The following is a 19,676-nucleotide window of genomic DNA, read 5'->3' as shown; positions in this document are numbered from 1 at the left end:
ATAAGACGGGTGCGGGTACAGTGTCAAGGCAAAACCCTTCACATACTTAGCACCCGCAGGGAATTGAAGCCAGGAATACCTTGGAAGTAAAGTAACTATAAGACGAGTGCGGGTACAGTGTCAAGGCGAAACCCTTCACATACTTAGCACTCCGCAGGGAACTGAAACCAAGAAGGATCTTCTGGGCCATGCTTGCGGAAACGGAAATAACATCCCCGCATAGCGGGAACGTCGAGAACTAGATTGTTTGAAGCTCCAAGATGGAATTGGTTGTTTAACATAATTGATCACTATGTTTAAAACTACCAAAACCTCATGGAGAATCTACACAACTGGAACTCAACGCTCCTGACTTGCGAGGAGGTTACAGACCTACCCGCATCATACCCAAAGATCAAGCAGAAAAGTCGGGAATTTCTGCACGTGACATTAGGACTTCCGCGGGAAGAATCCCCATGGAAAACCTTAAAACTAAACCCTTTTCAAAACCCCTTGCTTAAGTCCAAAAGTTCACCTCACTTATTAACAATTCATGAGAAGAACATTGGACTGGGGGGACTTGAAGAGGTAGGTCCCAGCAGAGCCCAGTTGGACCCGCAAGACTCACCTCACACAGAGACGTCTGCGCAGTCGGATCCACAAGACTCACCTCAAAGAGGGACGTCTGCGCGGTTGGACCCGCAAGACTCACCTTAAAGAGGGACGTCTGCGCAAAGACCAACTGGATCCGCAGGACCCACCATGCTCAGAGATGCGACGTCCATACGCGCAGTACGCAAGCTGCTCCCGCAGGAAACGCCTCCTAATGGTCGACGTACTCCGCCTGTTCCCGCAGCTACGGATACTAGCCATCAGGGAAGGCTACCCGCACAGCAAGGCTACACGCACAAGGCACTAACTCTAAAATAATTCAGTAATGTCACCTGAAGAAGGAATGAGCAAGCCGGGAACACTCCCGCCCAAAGCCGGGAATACTCCCGCCCAAATGAGCCAGTCCGTACAATACTGGAGGATCTTTTGTACTGTACCTGCCAAGGTATGGACAAAAGATCTGACCAAAGCTACGACAGCTCACTGACAACAGTACGACGGGCAGCACGCTCTAGTACTTAAAGTCACTATCAGCCGCTGCCTACTCAACAACCCCTGTCGGGGCACGTCCATAGCCTGCAGTTGGTGGAAAAGGAATAGTACACAGCCGGCCTGGTCACTATCAGCCACTGCCTACCCACCAACCATCAGCATAGCACGTGCGTAGCCCACAGTTGGTAGAACAGGAATACTATTCAGCTGGCTGTACCTGCTTGGAAACCTACCTTCGGCTATAAATACTCCAACACCTTGGAACGGTATCATTATCTTATATCTCCATATATTATCTGATATCTGCTCTAGACATTTCTCTTAATATACACTTATATTCAAGAGCAATCTAGTCTGATTCTCACGCCGGAGGGTGGTCACAAGGAGGTACCCCCCCTTCTCAGTGACGAGCTCACGGTGTCTGTTTTGCAGGTCATCGGAAGAATAACCATCTTGCCGGATACAACCCTCGTGGGAAACATCTATTTAACCCCTAGATTATCCGTAATCTGCCCGGGGTCGATTAGTGTTTCTTCAGTTGAAAAATACGATATTAACATTAGTAAGTTTATAGTTATCTTGCCATTATTCCTGTAAAGTTTACTATGAAGGCTGTGAAGATCGGTTTAACTAAGGGGGCAACGATCATTGGAATTATATCGTGGCATGCAATATTCGGACAACGCCCTGTTTGCGGTGCGCGCATATAGTGTACATATGTGTGAACCCTCGGGTGGGCAAAAGTGAAATTGCACTAATTTTGACGTTATTTTACTAATCTCGTGAAAATAACGTTAAAAGTGACGGAAGGTTAATCAGGCATCATGTGGTGGCGTTGATAGCCGAAAGACAAGGTACATGCACCAATTTACTAGTGTGCCGATGGTTAAGTGTTATGTGCCTTATGTCCAAGGCTTGATGTAAAACTACTTTCGAGCCGGGGGTCTCACTGGAAGCAGCCTCTCTATTCCTACGGGGTAGAGGTAAGGCTGTCTACATCTTACCCTCCTCAGACCCTACCATAGCTCTGCTATTGGTGGGATATACTGAGTACGATGATGATGATGATGATGATGCAAGATTCGGACAGTTTCTTTGCCTCTCTTTGTGACATGCCCGTAAACGTTTACAAGTTTTTTCTTTGTCACCTACCCAATGCAATGCGTGGGTTCTAACCCCTAGTTTATAAAATACTAGCATGGTGCCCGCACAATGCAGCGGTGTATGTACGCAAACATGACATCGAACGCATAACCGTGTTACCGTTTCAGTAAGTGCGTGACTTCACAACTGTATACACGTAACTCGACGATAATATGCTCGTAATGCGGCATTGGAAGCTCAACTGGTGTACGGTGTTAGTAAGCACGTCAAACGACTGTACGCGCGCAATCAGGTGTCGGTGCACACGCAACACTACATTGAATGAGTCTTGACCAGCCACCCGTTCCGCCTGACAGTGTTATAACCCGAAATCCATACTGATTTAACCCCTTTCGACCCAAACCTGTCCCGAGCCAAACCAAATTAACCTTTTGTGTATCGACCCATTCCGACTTTAACCTTTTAGACCTATGACCCGAACGACGAACCCGCCCGACCCGTTTTGCCAGTTCTTAATGGTAATCACGTAACACATTAAGTTTTTAAAATGAAAAAAAAATATAGCAATATCATACTCAAAATAAAGAGAATAAAATACTCATTTTTATGGTATAATGTTTTTTAAATAATATTAACGTGTGAAAAAGTTATAAACGTTTAAACATCATGAGGGTAGTTGGTTTAAAATAAGAGGTATGTATGTAACTATTCTATAAATTACAAAATGTAATTAAAGTGAAAGAACCAAATTTGTAATTATTATTGAATAAATCAAAAATCAACCGTACATTATTTTTGTTAAAAGACAAAGTTGTCAAAAGACAAAATTGCTCATAAAATTTCTTAATTATATGCATTGTGGTTTGTACTTAAAGCAACAAGTTTGGTACCTCTTAAAATTTAAGAGGTCACTCACTTATGCTTTATATATAGTATAGATATATTAAATAGTCACGCCATATATTTTTTTATTTTTAATAAAAACTAGGAAGACAAAACGGAGACGTCGTGGGAATTCTTCGGCATTGGTTTGCTTCGCTACAATGCTAACGGTCGATGTATTGAATTGACATGTTTTAAATCAATTGGAAACACAAAAATTGAATATCGGTTGTAGTTGACTGTAAAATATCAAGTGCCATGAACTAGCGTTTAATGGTTCTAGAGTTATGCAAATAATGATCCATTCCAACATGGTACTGGAATAGTACCCGCATTATATTTTATAGCTTCAAGTAAAAATCATGTGTGAAAATAAGTAAATAACGGTAAGATTATAAGAAACATCAGAATAAATAAGAAAAAAAAAACAGATAAAGAAACACGTAGATTAATAAATAAGAAAACAAAGAAATTAGACAGAATTACAAGTTTTGTTCTTTAAAAAAAGCAAAATTACGGTTCGTGTCCTTTTTGTAGTTTCTTTGTAGGCGGTGTCCTTTCAACATTTTTTTCCTATACGTTATGTCCTTTACGCTAACTGGATTAGAAAAACTCAGTTAAATACCCTCACGTGAGACGCATGTGAGGGCATTTTTGTCTTTCGTCTGTACCAGCAAATTTATTAAGCCTTCCCCTCATTTCTCTCTTATTTCTCTTTCTATGCCACCACCATGCATCACCACACCATCACCATACCACAACCACTCCGGCCATGGATCTCCTCATACACCACCACCACCGACACCACAGCTCCTCCACCATCCACCGCTCCATCTCCGACCTCGACGAGTTCCGCTCACCTCTCCGAGCCAACTCACCTCTCCGTTCAGACGACATCTCTTCATCCACTTCCACCGCCATCATCGCCGTCACTTCGGTCAAATCCCCTCTTTCCAAAACCCTAAACCCCTCTCACACCGTCATGACATCTCTTCCATCGCCGTCACGCCGACTCAATGTCGCCCCGCTGGCCAAATCTCTTGTTCCCGCTAGAACCCAGTTCCGACCGGCGAAGGAGGAGGCGGTTCCCGGCAGTGGTGGCGGCGGCCGTGAAGTGGTGGTGGAGAGAGTGCAGTTAGGGTTTAGGGTTTGTGAGATGGTGTTGTGTTTAACTGTGTTTTCGTTACAACTTGTAGCTGATGTTGCTGGGTGGTGGCCTGGTTAGCTAGTAGTGATGTTGGTGGTCGGATCTAATGGTGGTCATAGGGTGGTCGGATCTAATGGTCACAGAGATGGTGACATATGTTGGTGGGGATAAGCGGTGGTGATGTTGGGTGTTGCAGCCTTGCAGGTGGTGACGGTGGTGATGGTGGTCGGGAGAGTGGTGGAAGAAGAAAAAGTTTGTAGATGGAATGGAGATGAAAATGAATTGGAGATGAGATGGAGATGGGTTGGAGAGAGAGAGAGAGTTTATTTTATAAATATTAATTATTAAATATATATTAAATATATTTGAACCACTTCGTTGAAAAGACAAAAATGCCCTCACATGCGCCTCACGTGAGGGTATTTAACTGAGTTTTTCTAACTCAGTTAGCGTAAAGGACATAACGTGTAGGAAAAAAATGTTTAAAGGATACCGCATGCAAAGAAACTATAAAAAGGACACGAACCGTAATTTGGCTTTTTTTAAAGGACAAAATTTGTAATTATGTAAAGAAATAAGTGAACATTAAAGTTAAAAAAAATGATAGAAAATGTAAACTAAATCATAACAAAGAAACATTAAGAGCATTCACATCCCATTCTTTATTTTTTTTAAACATTGAATTTCATTCACAAAGACGACAAGAACCTTAAAACGAGGACTGCCCCAAAAACCAATCGATTACAACATGTACAAAGGAAACAAAAACCAATCCTTCCATCTAAGATATTTATATATAGCCCTATGTTTAAACCACAAAAAAGAAACGGACTTTATACAAGCTACCACTTCGACAACTTTAGCCTCCTTGCCTCTAAACATCTTGTCATTCCTTTCTTTCCAAAGAAACCAACATGTAACCAAAATGATGTCGAGCACCACTGTTTTACCTTTCTTACCTCGCGACGCCTTTTTGTGTATCTCCAAAACATCACAAAACTCCGAGGCAGCAAACGGTTCAAGCTTAAGCCAATTAACCATATGGGACCAAACACCATTAGAGAAACCACACTCCGTGAAAATGTGTTTCGTCGAATCCAGTTCCGAGTCACAAAGCCTGCACCTATCATTCTCTTCTCTAACCGAATACTTCTCCTCGCAAGCATCTCAATCGTTGGAATTCTGTCCATCTCAGCACGCGAAGCCAAAAGATTACATTTTAGCGGAGCCCATGAAACCCATTCAAAGGCAAAACAGTTCTCATAACCTCTTGAATCTCGCAACAACTGTTTCACGTTTTTTACACTAAAAGACCCATCACTGTTGGCTGACCAAAAGCACATGTCCGGTCCAGGCCCAAATACAACATGTTCCAAACTAGAAGACAATATACACCACTCCTCTGTTTCTTGCATATAATAAATTTGATCCAGAGGAATGGGATTCCACCCAGTGTCGCTCCCAACATCCGATACTGTGCTCCACTTATTAATAGCTCTTTTAAAAAAAAGAGGACAACTATCTTTGATGGACACCTCAAAAGCCAACCATAAGTCCAAAACCGGACAGAGGCACCATTCCCAAGCTTCCCTTTGATAACATCATTAAAGCGTTGTTCTCCAAATTTTAACTTCTCCACATTTTTAACAATATTTTCCCATCAACCTCCAAATCTAGACAAACAAGGGGGAAAATTCCATCTGGCACGGGCTGCGTGACAAGCCAAAATTACCGTTTTCACAAACCAGTAGTACCATTTCTAAATCGCCACGCCCATTTCGCCAATAAGGCCTCATTAGCATCTTTCAAACGAGAAATTCCCAAGCCCCCTTTGGTCTTGGGATTAGCTACCCTATCCCACGAAACTCAATGAACTTTCCGGGCCGAATCCGACCCTGACCAAAGGAACCTTTTCATAATCCCTTCCAATTTCTCAATGACACCAACCGGCGCTTTATACATGGAGAAATAATAAACAGGCAAGCTCTCAAGAACTGCCTTGATCAAAGTTACTCTCCCGCCTATAGAAAGTACATTTGCCTTCCAAAGAGCCAAACGAGCCTCAAAGACATCAACAATCTTACGCCAATTGCTTATTTTATTCATATTCGCTCCCACTAAAATACCCAAATACGCAAACGGAGATGACCCGACTTGAATCCCGTCATAGAAGCCATCTCTGCCAAATCAATTCCACTCGTACCGAGCCCAAAAAGGTTGGACTTATGAATATTAGCCTTAAGGCCAGAACACGCATGAAAACACCTCAAAATCCTCGCCATATTAGCCACATTTAGTCGAGACCATTCACCCAAAATTAGGGCATCATCAGCATAAAATAAGTGTGAAACGACTGGACCATCCTTTGCCAAAGATAACCCTTTGAATTCCCCTTCTTCAATGGCCTTATAGATCATGCACGAAGGCAACTCCTGTCACACCCCAACCTAAGGGGGAAATGCTGGGGCGTGAGCTGATTGCCCACGGCTTTCAAGGTACTATTAAGCAACATTGGAAATTTTATTATCTATTAGGTTAAATCCAAATGCAACCAAATATTCAATACAAAGTTTCATACGCATATAAGTCAACAAACAAACATATATCGTAAATTTGAAAGTCTTGTTTATTTTTCTCTATCTTGAAATCTTAAGTTTTCTTCTAATCTTGATTGAATATCACATCACACGACAACCTGCATATGCGTTAAAATACAATAGATTTGTCAACACAAGGTTGAGTGAATATAACACCAGATTTGAGACACTATAATAATAATAAGTAAAAGTGCAAACTGTTCCTGTGAGGATGTACAGATAAGCCATAGCACATAACAATCAACAATTATAAAAAAATCAAACCATAAAGAAAACAAACCAGAAAGAAAGGGCTCAACCAATCCATATAAATGGACATTGGTTACCAAGCAATGACTAAACCATGACATAAAAATGGACATCGGTTGCCGAAATAAGCAAGTAGCATTCAAACAAATCAAGTAAGCAAATAGCAAGTTAGGCAAAGTGATAAACACACAAGGATAAATAGTTGCGGTTGAGTACTATATAATATAAAAATATATACGAACGCATATGTCCCCAAAACGGTTAAAATAAGTAAAAGAGGGGAGTGAAATACTCACCTTAGTAAATAAGAAAGAGGTAATGATTCAATAAGAAAGATAAAGGTAGATCAAGCTCTTCGGGAAAACACCGACGAGAAATCCTAAGTAACAAATATTTAAAGAAATAAATACGAATTGAATGATGGATTATATAACTCGACAGAGACTCGGGATTTGATGATTGGGTATATTCTTACGAAAGTTAAATATTACTAGATTTACTTTATATGTTGTAAATATATCTTTAATTATTTATGAATAAAATACTTAACTAACTAAATATTTATAGTTTTTGAATCGTTTATATAAAGAGATTGCTTTAGAATACTTATCTTACTAAAATACCTTTAATATATACTTATAATCTATTATAGAATTATTAGTTTGGCTTATATAGGTAAAACCAATGTTTTCAGACCCGGCCCGGACGTCGACCCGGACGTCTTATCGGGTCAAAGGTCGGACCGACCAGGGAGGGCGGACCGGTGTTTGACCCGGATGATGTCCTAAATAATATTATAATATATATATATATATATATATATATATATATATATATATATATATATATATTATAATATTATTTTTTTCCATCAAATGTTTTCGGAGTTTGTAGTAGCATTTGGTCGTGGTGCAGGATTTCCAGGTATGAATTTCTATCTATCACAGATTTATTCCAGTTGAAGGATATCGCTTTTAGTTCCAAGTGGGAGAAGAAGGTGGTTAGAGGCATTTTTATGGTGACGTGTTGGGCTATTTGGACGGAGCGCAACAAGAACATTTTTAATGGGGCAAAGCCAAGAGTGATAGATATTGTGGCTCTGGTGAAGGCTTTGACTTTTTTTTGGTTTAATCATAGAACTAGATGTAAAAAAGCGGATTGGAACGTTTGGGTGAAATACTCCTTATATTGTTTGTAAGGTGTTTTTGGCAGTCCTCGGTTTGAGGCCTTGCCTTTGTTGTTATTGAAGTTTTAGTTTCAAAAAAAACAAAACTTTAGGGTCAAATTTAATAGAAGCTTTTAACAAGAAGGATGAAAGTTGTAAACTTAGTTAATAAAGTAAAATAAATTAAAGAATGTGTTGTCTGCTTATTATTCTCCATCTTCAAATTGAATGATGAAACCCTACACAGGCTCAGCCGTCATTATTATTATTATCACAGGTGAATTTATATCTATCTCCTCTCCATCTTCATCTCAATCTCAATCTTTATCTTAGACCTTCTATATTCATCTCCATCTACTACTATAAGTTTGAATTGCTTTTCTGGAATGGCATGTGGTTGTCGGAGACATGATTCCAAGCAAACCGGGATCATTTTCATGCCGTGAGTTAGATCGGATATACCAAAACAAAAGTCATGGTTCAGATCAAAATGGAAAATATAAAAAAAAAAAGCTTTTTCCGGTTCACCCGCCGGGTCGTTGGGTCCGGGCCGGCCGCCACCCGCAAAACCCGGCCGTGTTTTTAGAAAACGGTTCAAAAACCAGACCCGACCCGGTACAGAGACCGGGTCCCGGTCGGACCGGTCCGACCGGCCGGGCCGGGTTTCAAAACACTGGGTAAAACACATCTTAAAAATATTACTTTTAGTTTTATAAATATTTTTATATATATAGTTTACTTGATTAAAACATTAATCTTTAAATTATAATATACTTTATTCATATTTACATATACGTGTATAAGCCTTTATGTATATACGAGAACGAAAACAAGAGTTAAATAAGGATTACAAACCGGTTTTTGTTGAAATAATTTTTATTAGTTAATAATATTATCATACATATACTAATTAAATGATTTAAAAAGAATAAACAAAAAAAAATCCAAAAGAAAAACGGGGTGCAAGGAGTCGAACCCGCGACCTCTGCCCCCTAAGTCTAGGGTAATATCCAGCTGGGCTAACCAGCTAGATCTAAGCTTAGATAAGAGGAAAACAAATATAAACAGATGTACAATATGAAGGGTTTGATTTTGAACCCTAACAACTCAATCATGTTAAATCCGATTTCAATAATCAATTAAGCCTTAGGGCTATTGTTCAGCATAGAAACGCGATTATAAACATGTATTCAATTACCTCTAACGAAGATCAAACGAGGGTGAATCTATTTCGACAATGGCCGAATATAGGAGGATTACGAACAGCGATCAATAGAGCACGATAACACGATTAAGTATAGGGTAATGATTCACAATGACTTAAGGATGCTAACTGAAAGATTAATTGATTTATAGTGGTCGTTTATGTGTATAATAAGAAACGGGTTGAGGTCGGCCAAAGAATTAAGCAATACGAATCAATATTGATCTATATAACATAAATAGAACGTCGGTTAGGACGCATATGGTAAGTATAACGCGAGTATAGGTCCAATTTCCATAAACACGACGAGAATTGAGGTCCAAGTTAACCTATTTGGTTTCGGGTCCAAGAAATATGAATATGGGTAGGGTTTGGTAAACCGATATCCAAATTTTCATATGGGTTATAATATATTTACAGATTGGACCTTGAAGTTTGAAGTTGGATACAGAAGGATTTAAAACCTATACTTTGGGTTAAAAGTGTAAGAACAATAAAGATTAATTATAAATAATTAAATAATATGTTAATAATTAATAATTAAATAATTTAAACTTGATAAACCAATATAATTAATAAAATAATCCGAACATTAAACCGTGTCGGACAAAAGTAAAAGTTGAAAACCCGAGTTGTTACACCTCCATAACAATCAAAAATAAAAAAAAGGAGATAGTGGATCCCCTTGACGCAACCCCTTTCACTTTGGAATTCAAAAGTAGGCGAACCGTTAACAAGGATGGCCAATCTTGCCGAATGTAAGACACCCAATATCCAATTACACCACCTCTCAGGAAAGCCCATCCGCTGCAGAATAGAGATCAAGAAACCCCAATTTACATTGTCATATGCTTTCTCAAAATTTACTTTCAACAAAAAAGCTTTTTTATCCTTCCTCTTGACCCAAGACATAATCTCAGTAATTAATAAGGGTCTGTCTAAAATAAAGCGCCCGCTCAGAAAGCCCGACTGAGTGTCAGAAACAATTGAATCCATAACCTTCTTCAAATGAGCCGCCAAGGCCTTCGAGATCACTTTACTAATAATACCAACCAAAGTGATAGGTCTGTAATCTTTCAGGCTGACCGGATTCTTACATTTAGGGATGAGAGTAATAAAGGCAAAACTGCAACCTCTATTAATCACACTTGTATCAAAAACTTCTGTGAAAATACCAGAGAAATCCTCTTCAAAAAAACTCCAAAACCTGCGAATAAAATTAAAATTAAACCCATCGAGACCAGAAGCTTTATCTGCACCACAAGCAAACACCGCCTCCTTTATTTCCTCTTTAGAGAAAGGTTGAATAAGGTCGTCTTTAAAGTCCAAAGGAATCTTCTTAATGTTATCATAACGAAGAGTAGGTCTAACACAAAGAGCCTCTGAAAAATGCTCCCAGAAGAACTTGAGAATCTCCCGTTTGACTAAGCTAGGCTTAGAAACCCAAACACCATCCACCAAAATCCCCTGAATAGCATTAACAGCCTTCCTACCATTAATCACACCATGAAATAAGCAGTGTTGTCATCCCCTGCATAGCCCAACGAACACGAGACCGCTGTTTTAATCTTTCAATCTATGTAGTTCTAACTCTTCCAACCCTTTTTTACACTCAGCCCAGACCCATTCCTCATCCTCAACCAGATCTGTCATACCCCAACCTACGGCGGAAATGCAGGGGCGTGAACTGATTGTCACAGCTCACAAGGTTACTATCTTGCAACATTATAAGTTTCAATAACTATTTAATAATTTCAAATAAAACAATTACAGTTAAGTACATTAAGTATAACGAAATTACAACAATGATTAATTAAGTTCGTATCCTAAAAAGCATCTCTACGTGATCTTCATCTTGCTAAACAACAAAGCTGATAACTTGCAAATGCGTACAAAATATATGTTTGTCAACAACACATGTTGAGTGAGTAGATCATCAGTTTTGACACAAACAAAAATGGTAATAATATATAATGATATAAGTGAATAAAAATAGGCAAAACTGTTATCTGTGAGTATAACCAATTAAACCATAGCACATACATAAACAATCACCCATAAAGAAATGACTAAACCGTTGCCATGCGAATGAGCATTGGTTACCAAAATGAGGTGTCGGTGAAACCATTGCCAATGCGATCGGGCTCCGGCCACTACGACGGGCGTATGATCACACTATAATGAGATTATGTTGGACCTCTCCGAATGCGATTCAAATAAGCAAGTAAGCAAATAGAAAGTAACATGCGATCATTCAATTGATACACATCACAAAGATCACAGTTTGCGTTTGAGAAATAATAAGATAAATAATATGATAAGTGGTACGCGAGTGTCCCTAAAACATTTGAAAACAAGTAAAATATGGGAGTGATTACTCACCTGATTAGAGGAACGAAATACATATGAGGATGATGTGAGAAGGATGAACCCTTCGGGATATACCGCCAAGGATTCCTAGATAGATAATGGTAATATGAATTAATTACAAAACTATATAACATGATTTAATGAATTAAGATCTTTAATATGAATTGAGTTATGATTGGGATTCAGATTGTTATGGATCGAACGATTGATCTCTAATGTTATCATTATTGAAAAAAAACATTATTAATGTCTATCATTTAATCAAAAGAGGCATTACCTTTATTATTTTATAAAATCACATTTAAACTAAAAGCGATAAACATATAATCGGGTTTATAAATAATTAATTTAGATATAATTCGAGATATAATTATGATAATTTGAATACTTAAATAACTAATCTTAATGATAATAATGCATAACTAAAAAGGTATAATATGTATTGTATTGACTAAATATTATAATCCAATAAATGTTTAAAGAATTATGATATATGCGATAATGACATTTAAATAAAATATTGCCAATAAACAAATAATCCTTTAAACAAATAATGGTAAATAATAAGTTATAATATAAATAAATAACTTATTTTGAATATTTTAATGACAAATAACGGTGAGAATATAATTCACCGTTATAATACGTTTATTATACTTTTGGAATGTTTATTATACTTTTGATTGAAAGTAAAACATATATATATATATATATAATAGAGAAAATAGGTTTGTAAACAAAATGTTTAATGACAAGAAAAATCTAATATGATGACGGGTTTTAATAAAATAAGGTTTAATTTATATACAATATGGATTATAATTAACTAATAGATTAATATCCATAAACCAAAAAAAGTAACACAAAACCGGTCTGGGGGAGGGTCGAACCCGCACCCAGCCGGCTCTAAAGACCAGGCAGCAACAACACCAGCCAACTGGGTTGGCATGTTTATTTGATGGTTAAGCAGAAACGATTTCACATAACGATGTGGCTGTTCATCCCAATTCCAAAACAAAACCCTAGAATTGAAACCCGTCAATCCTTTCAAAGAACGTTCAATTAATGTTAGGGCTTTTATTATACGTATTAACGCTATCTATAAACATATAACAATTACTTACAGTCATGAGGAATCAAGGGTCAATTGGACAGGGGCAGACGACGTAGATAACGAGCAAGCTTGATAATCCACGAGCTGTTAAACTTAAATTACGTATAGGGTTTTGGTCGCCGCTTGTCAGTGATAATGAGGACGAGTTTAATTTGATTCTTATCATGTCTAGATGGTGTCACGCTAATTGGGTATTGTCAGCTCGTTAAAAATAGCAATACGAATCATAATTTACTAGTTTCCTAATTAACACAGTCGGCAGAGACGAATATATGTAAAGATGTAATAAGCATCGATCAGTTCCATAGTTATGACGAGAATTACGGATCAAGAAAACTTAAACAGGTTTAGGCTTACCGTGTTTCTCATGGATACGGGTCTGGGTAAAGAGGATAAACGGGTTAAAGATAATAATTATAAAGATTTTTGCATATTGGTCCCTATACTATTGAGGTGGAAACAAAAATGAGTTAAAGTATAGTTTAGGGTTTAAAATTGTCATTATATGAAAATTATAAATATTTAATATAGAAGTAACTAAACAATAATATAATAAAATTAATTAACTCGATGTTTTTATTTGATAAAATAACCCGAACGTAAAAAGCTGGTCGGGTATAATATAGATTGGGAAAAACCGAGTTGTTACAAGATCTCTGTGTTCTATAGTAGCTTCAAGACTCTCTAACTCCACTTTCAAAGTGCATAACTCTTCTCCTTCAGTGGCATCATGTCTAACCTTCCAATTCCGAACTAAATTCCTGAGAAACCGTAACTTGTTAGATAAAGCAACATCACGAGGACCCACTGACTGATAACAATCCAAAGCATGCACTAGCATCTCCTCACATCCGTCCCTATCCAGCCATGAATTGAACCACTGAAAAGGTCTCGCACCAAAATTTTTATTAACCAAAGACAAAAGAATCGGACAGTGATCCGAAAGGTTCCTAGGGAGTGCTCGACAACACGCCTCATGCCATCTGTTAAAAATCTCCACACACAAGAAATCTATCCAGTTTACTCATTTTACATTTATTCCCCGAGCCTGTCAAAAAAGTGAATCTTTTACCCTTCATCCCATACTCCCTGAGACAAGCTTCATCAATAAGAGAATTAAAATCCGAAGCAATCGACTGATTGAATTTCAAATTTCTTCTTTCATCTACATTTCGAACAACATTAAAGTCACCACAAAGGCACCAAAGTCCTTCCCTACCCCTCATAACAGAAAGTAAAGCACTCCAAAGAATACGTTTATCCACCGTTTTTTGAGGCGCATAAATATTAAGAATATTTAACTTAGTGCCATCTTCTTTAAGGCGGCCAAACACAAGCAAGAAGTTCTGATCTTTAACAGAGCCATCTTTCAAAAAAACACTAGGGTCCCATACCATCAACAAACCCCCAAAACTGCCTAATGAGTCCACACCTTCCCATTCAAATTTCTTTCTACCCCAAAATCGATCAGGTTTAAAATTATTATCACTACACAAATTCTCCTGCAACGCAATAACAGACACACCATTTTCCTCCTTTAACTTTATGACCCAATTATCTTTCCCAACAACCCCAACACCTTTAATATTTTAGGATAAAATATTCATTCCAAACCTGCTTGTACACCTTCCTTAGCAATATTCTCCTTGATGAAATCTTCATATACCTCAACTTCAGCACCTAGCTTAACACCCACTGCAATTGTCACTTGTGTCTCCTTCTCAATGGCACTCTCTGCATAAAATCACCGTTATCTGAGGATAAAGAAAACCCCTTTCTGACCGAAGATTGACCCTCCTCTTCCTCTGTTTCCAAAGCATGCCCCTCAATGAGGTTATCGGAAGTCCCATGTGCTCCACCATCATAAACCTCTTGAATTTGAATCCCTTCCTCATTAAGCCCAAGAAGTTCATCTAGTCCAAAAGGGTGAACACCTTTGGGCTTCTTCCCTAACTTATTCTTTTCTAAGCTACTAGAGTAGCATGGGCTGGGTCGGCCCACACCTGAGCAAACCTGTGTCTTTTTACGTTTGTTCACTTTGCAATTTGAGTCTTCTAGAACCTCATGAACCTCCACTTTATCAAAATTAAATTTGTCTCCAGAAATAAAAACCTCCTCATTAATACCTTCCTTGAAATTCCCAACAATTACTGAAGGGTCAATAATCTGCATTAAAGAGCCTTTCGTTTCCAGACTAACGGAACCGCCACCCTTCTGGCCGGCCACGTCAGCTTCGACACCGTCCTCCGGATCATCACCGTCGCCACCCTTGCTTCCACCCTCAGCCTCCGCTTCACAATTATCAACATCCATTCCCTCACCGTCAACCTCCTCCGACACGTCCCAGTCCCCTTCTCCTCCGACACCCAAACCTGAAAACTTTTGTCGCGCCATTGAAATATAATTTCCTCTGCAATCTGCTTAACATCGCCTGTTAACACTCCAATGTACTCATGAGATAGGTCCGAATCATCCTCCGACCTAGATGGTATGTGGAAAATCTTCCCAAACATCTCACCCACCTTGGCTATAACTTCACTTGTAAGCAATTGAAGAGGTAACCCCTGTAACTTTAGCCATGCAAGACGTTCATAACCCAAAGTATGGCCCTCCCAAACCTCTCTTTAGACGCTTCAAACGCCGCTGCTGCCGAGTCCTTTTCCTCGTAGAAAATCATCACCATCATACCTCCTAAATATTGAACCTTACATTCGACATGATGCAGTTCCTTTTGAATGATATTGATGTTTTTTAAGGCGTCCAAATCAATCATCTTCGCAATAGGGACTCTCCCATGTAGACTCTTATACGCATTAACCCGGTCCTCAACAACAACCACCCGGTCCTTCCTGACAGAATCATGCCTTCCGGTGAGCGCCTCCTTAAAGGATCTTCATCCGAATTGAATATTGGAGCCATACCCTTATCGCAAGAAAAATCTCTCCCATCTTTATTTTTAGAACCCAGGTCTGTGTCATTGGTAGCCTTGTAACCGGTGTTAATTTCACCATCTTCTAGTGTGAACCTTGCTACATTTTCTCTTAACCGGTAATCACCCATACGAATAGCACAAAGAGTTCTCACCATCTCTTGTTTGTCTTTCACATCCAACATGGTTACAAAACCAAACCTGTTACCAAATCTATCCAGTTTCCTCGCAATATACAGGTCGAAAATCTCCCCATGTTGTCGAACGAAATCAACCAAATCGTTACCGCTGCATTTCTCCGGCAATTTTGAGACAAAAGCTTTGTTAAACGACCTTGGATCTTTTCCGGGATGGGTTTCCGTCGGCTGCCCATCGAGAGAAAAAACCCTTGACAATGTTCTATAGCCTTTTCAATATCTCATTCTTTATTTATGTCTCTACAATTCAACTAAAAAAATATTTAACTTTTATTTATTTTCTATAAACCCCCTGTATCCTATTCTTAATTTTACTTACAAACATTTCTTTTTATTATTTTTCTTTCATATAGTCTCACTAATTTAGAGAGCTATGAATAGTAACCTATCAAATATAGAGTGACTATTAATCTCTATTATATAATTTAGAGATATACATAAAATAGAGAATGAGACGCCTTCTAGTCCAATGAAGGATGAAGATGGTTAAGGCTTGGAATATTAAAGTTTCAAGTTTAAACATGGTTCAATGGAGTTTTCCTACAGTCCTAGGTTTTTTTCTTAACGATGTTCTTGGATGAGCGACCAGGGGTGTTTAAATCAGTATGGATGGTTGACGTATGTCCCGTTTAAAAAACATTGGGTATTAGGTTGGTTGCAAACATTGTTAAAAAGATTATTGGAAAAGAAAAAAAATTATTTAATGGGATGTGAATGCTCAAAAGTAAATAAGAAAAATAATATTTTTAACTCACATAGGCTATGCGTAGTGGAGGAGCTACAAATGAGGGTGAATGGCGACACGCGCTACCTAGTCAGCAAGGGGTGGGAATTTGTTTTTGGGGTGTAATGGTGGGCTACAAACTAGGCCCACAGTAATTTTTTTTATTATTTTCTTTCTATAATTAAACTAAACAAATAAAAACTAATTTATTTAAATATTTAAATAAAAATGCATTAAAATTAAAAAGAAATACAAAAAAATACATAACTAAAAAAAATAAATAATTAAAAATAAAAAAAATACATGACTAAAAAAAACATAACTAAAAAAAAGAAACTGATATCCGTAATATTCGCGCATTTTTTCACGTCGTCGTTGAAACAATAATGCGGCTTCCTCGTGAAACCCCTCCGATTTGAGGGATTCGTAGTCTTCTTTCATTTGACGCAATTCCAACGTCTGGTTTAGCTTTTCCTGTTGTTTTTTGGATTCTCGAAGGTCGTTTCCTATTACCGTGGCATTTGTTTCCAAACGACCGACCAACTCGCTTAATTGTCCAACGTCTTCACTGGGCGCCGTATTGAATGGTGTTGACGACCAACCTTCCCCCTTATTTTTTCTCGATCTCCCGCGTGGTCGAGGCAACTCCTGTACTTCTTCGTCGTCGTCTAAATTAACCGCGCCGTCTAAATTAACCGCGTCGTCCACGAAGAAGCTACGAGAATCAGAGGGTGTGTTTGGTGTGCTCGGATTTGTCGACGACGATGTCTTCGACTTTTTTGAAGGTCGGGATGAGCCGGCTCGTCGGGCGGTCGGAACCGTTGGTGCCCCTTTCCATTTCGCGCAACCGCGTAGTTTTTTCCAACAATTCAAATACTTGAACGGTTGCCCAGGCCGCTCGAAAGTTTGGCCTTGAGCTCGAAAGTCGCTCAAGGCTTGAGTTATAATGACGACATCGTTATGCCCGCTACGCCAGCCGGGCCCCTGCAACCGTTTAATTATCCTGGCAAATTTTTAACAATCGGCGTTAAGCCCCTTCCAGTGGGCTTGAACCGCTTCTTTTCCCCGGTAGTCTCCGGGTTTATCGGTTATCGCGAGCCAAGCTTCAAATACTTTCTTCCAAAACACCCCGGTGGCTTGAAAGTTAGCTACAAATTATAATTATTTGTCACAATTAGTATACATTTTAATAAACACTAAATACATTTTTAATAAATACTTAATATTAGAAAACATACCGACGTCGGGATCCTCCGAAATAACGATCCAAGCCCTTGCGAGGGCCACATCCTCCTCCTCGCTCCAATGCTTGTACGGATCACGTTGCGCCATCGGCTCCCCCGGTTGTTTCTTTTTGTGTTTACGGGTCACCTTTTGGCTTGAACCGGAGGCCCGCGTCGTTTGCCTTTCCGGCACCGCCACCGGCTCCGACTCCGGTGGTGTAGACCCGAACGCCGGCATTAAGTTTTGGGGTATGAGATAGTTGGCGTGCATGTTTAGGTTCGGGTCGAGAAATTGAAACGGATAGCTGGTTGGTTTATCGGGTTCCATTGTAAGTTCTCGTTCGGTTGGTTTTGCGAACCATGGAGTTGACCGAAAGGAGGGAATGGGTGGTTCAGTTGGTTCGGGTTGTTTTTAGGATTCATTTTGCTAATTTTTTTATAAGAATTTGGATATGAATTGTGTATAAAATGGAAATAAAATGAAAAAGAAGGGTGTATGTTTATATTTATATATATATATATATATTGTTTTAATTAATTTATTAATATTTTTTTTTACTTTTGACCGTTGCAACGGTCTAATTATTATAATATTATTATTATTTAAACCTCGCCGGCGACAAAAGAACCTCGCCCCCGCCCCTTTTCGCCGACATATCGGCGTGGGGGGGGGGGTTGTTCCCCCTCCTTCTCACCCTCTGTCGCCCAACTCCTCGCCCCGGTACACATGGTCTTATGTTGTACTTTCATATGTAAAACCATGTACATCGACATCACTATACATTTGCCTTTTAGATAATTTAAAACAACAACAACAACAACAATAATAATAATAATAATAATTCTTATTCATAATTCAATTATTATGAAATCAAAACAAAAGTATCCGTTTACCCTCACCCTCCTCCGAACTTTGAAGGTTTAAAGTGGGTTTGAAACAAATTCCTTAAGCTTCCAATGGTTGAGATTGTGTTTGATACTTGATACTTGGTAGCTTAGAAAAGTTACTGAACGTCTAATGTCATGCTTTGTATGAAAGTTCAAAGTTGTAGGGAGCTCGATTTTAAACATGTAGTTACATAAAGAGATAGGCTATGAGCTCTTGAAAAATTGACTAATTTTCACCAAGATTGGAGTTTTATGTAAATTTGGTCTATTGATTGGCCTTCTAGAATTTAATTTTTCTACTAATTAGCCATTCGGCCAAGTGGTATTGTGATTTTAGAATTATGTAGCCAACCAGGGACGGAAATGAACGGACCCGGGAGAACCGAAAACCAAAACGAATGGAACGGGACCGGCCCTTGAAACTATATTAGGGTTTGGTAATTAAGGGGTCTGTCGGGACGGGTGAGGTAATGGACCCGCTATAATCTGTTTGTTATGTGCTACTAACCGGACCAAATCAGATTTCAGATCAGTTTTCCGCTCGTGTATAATAAGATTTAGCAAAGTGTTAAGAGCAATAAACCGTATAATGTGTGGCTTTAGGAATCAAATGGAAGGGTATTATTTTATAATTTAGTATGTCTAAAACATGGGATACAAATATTCATATGCATAATATACATAGCCAGATAGGTAAGCCCATCATGAACTAGTTATATAAGCAATTGCATAAAAACTACAAAAAGATGAATTTGTATTGATATGAACTCGGTTTAAATCAGAAATCAAGAACTAACTAA

General features: G+C 38.6%; 1 protein-coding gene across 1 annotated transcript; it reads left to right on the top strand.

Moving 5' to 3' along the window:
* The first annotated feature begins 3,841 nt into the window (after window positions 1–3,841).
* LOC143532664 (uncharacterized) lies at window positions 3,842–4,294 on the top strand. Its single transcript, XM_077027650.1, has one exon. It carries the CDS (start codon window positions 3,842–3,844, stop codon window positions 4,292–4,294), a length of 453 nt encoding a protein of 150 aa, XP_076883765.1.
* The last annotated feature ends 15,382 nt before the right edge of the window (window positions 4,295–19,676 follow it).

This window comes from Bidens hawaiensis, unplaced genomic scaffold (assembly GCF_021521415.1).
Source record: "Bidens hawaiensis isolate Kalapana, Puna unplaced genomic scaffold, B.hawaiensis_p1.1 tig00009540_1, whole genome shotgun sequence".
NCBI classification, from domain to species: domain Eukaryota; kingdom Viridiplantae; phylum Streptophyta; class Magnoliopsida; order Asterales; family Asteraceae; genus Bidens; species Bidens hawaiensis.
The sequence above is the reverse complement of the archived record's forward strand: the minus strand, read 5'-3'. Positions and strand labels throughout refer to the sequence as shown.

Bases quoted from the DNA above. Each gene is read 5' to 3' on its own strand.
- LOC143532664 (XM_077027650.1), top strand. From the start codon at position 3,842: ATGGATCTCCTCATACACCACCACCACCGACACCACAGCTCCTCCACC.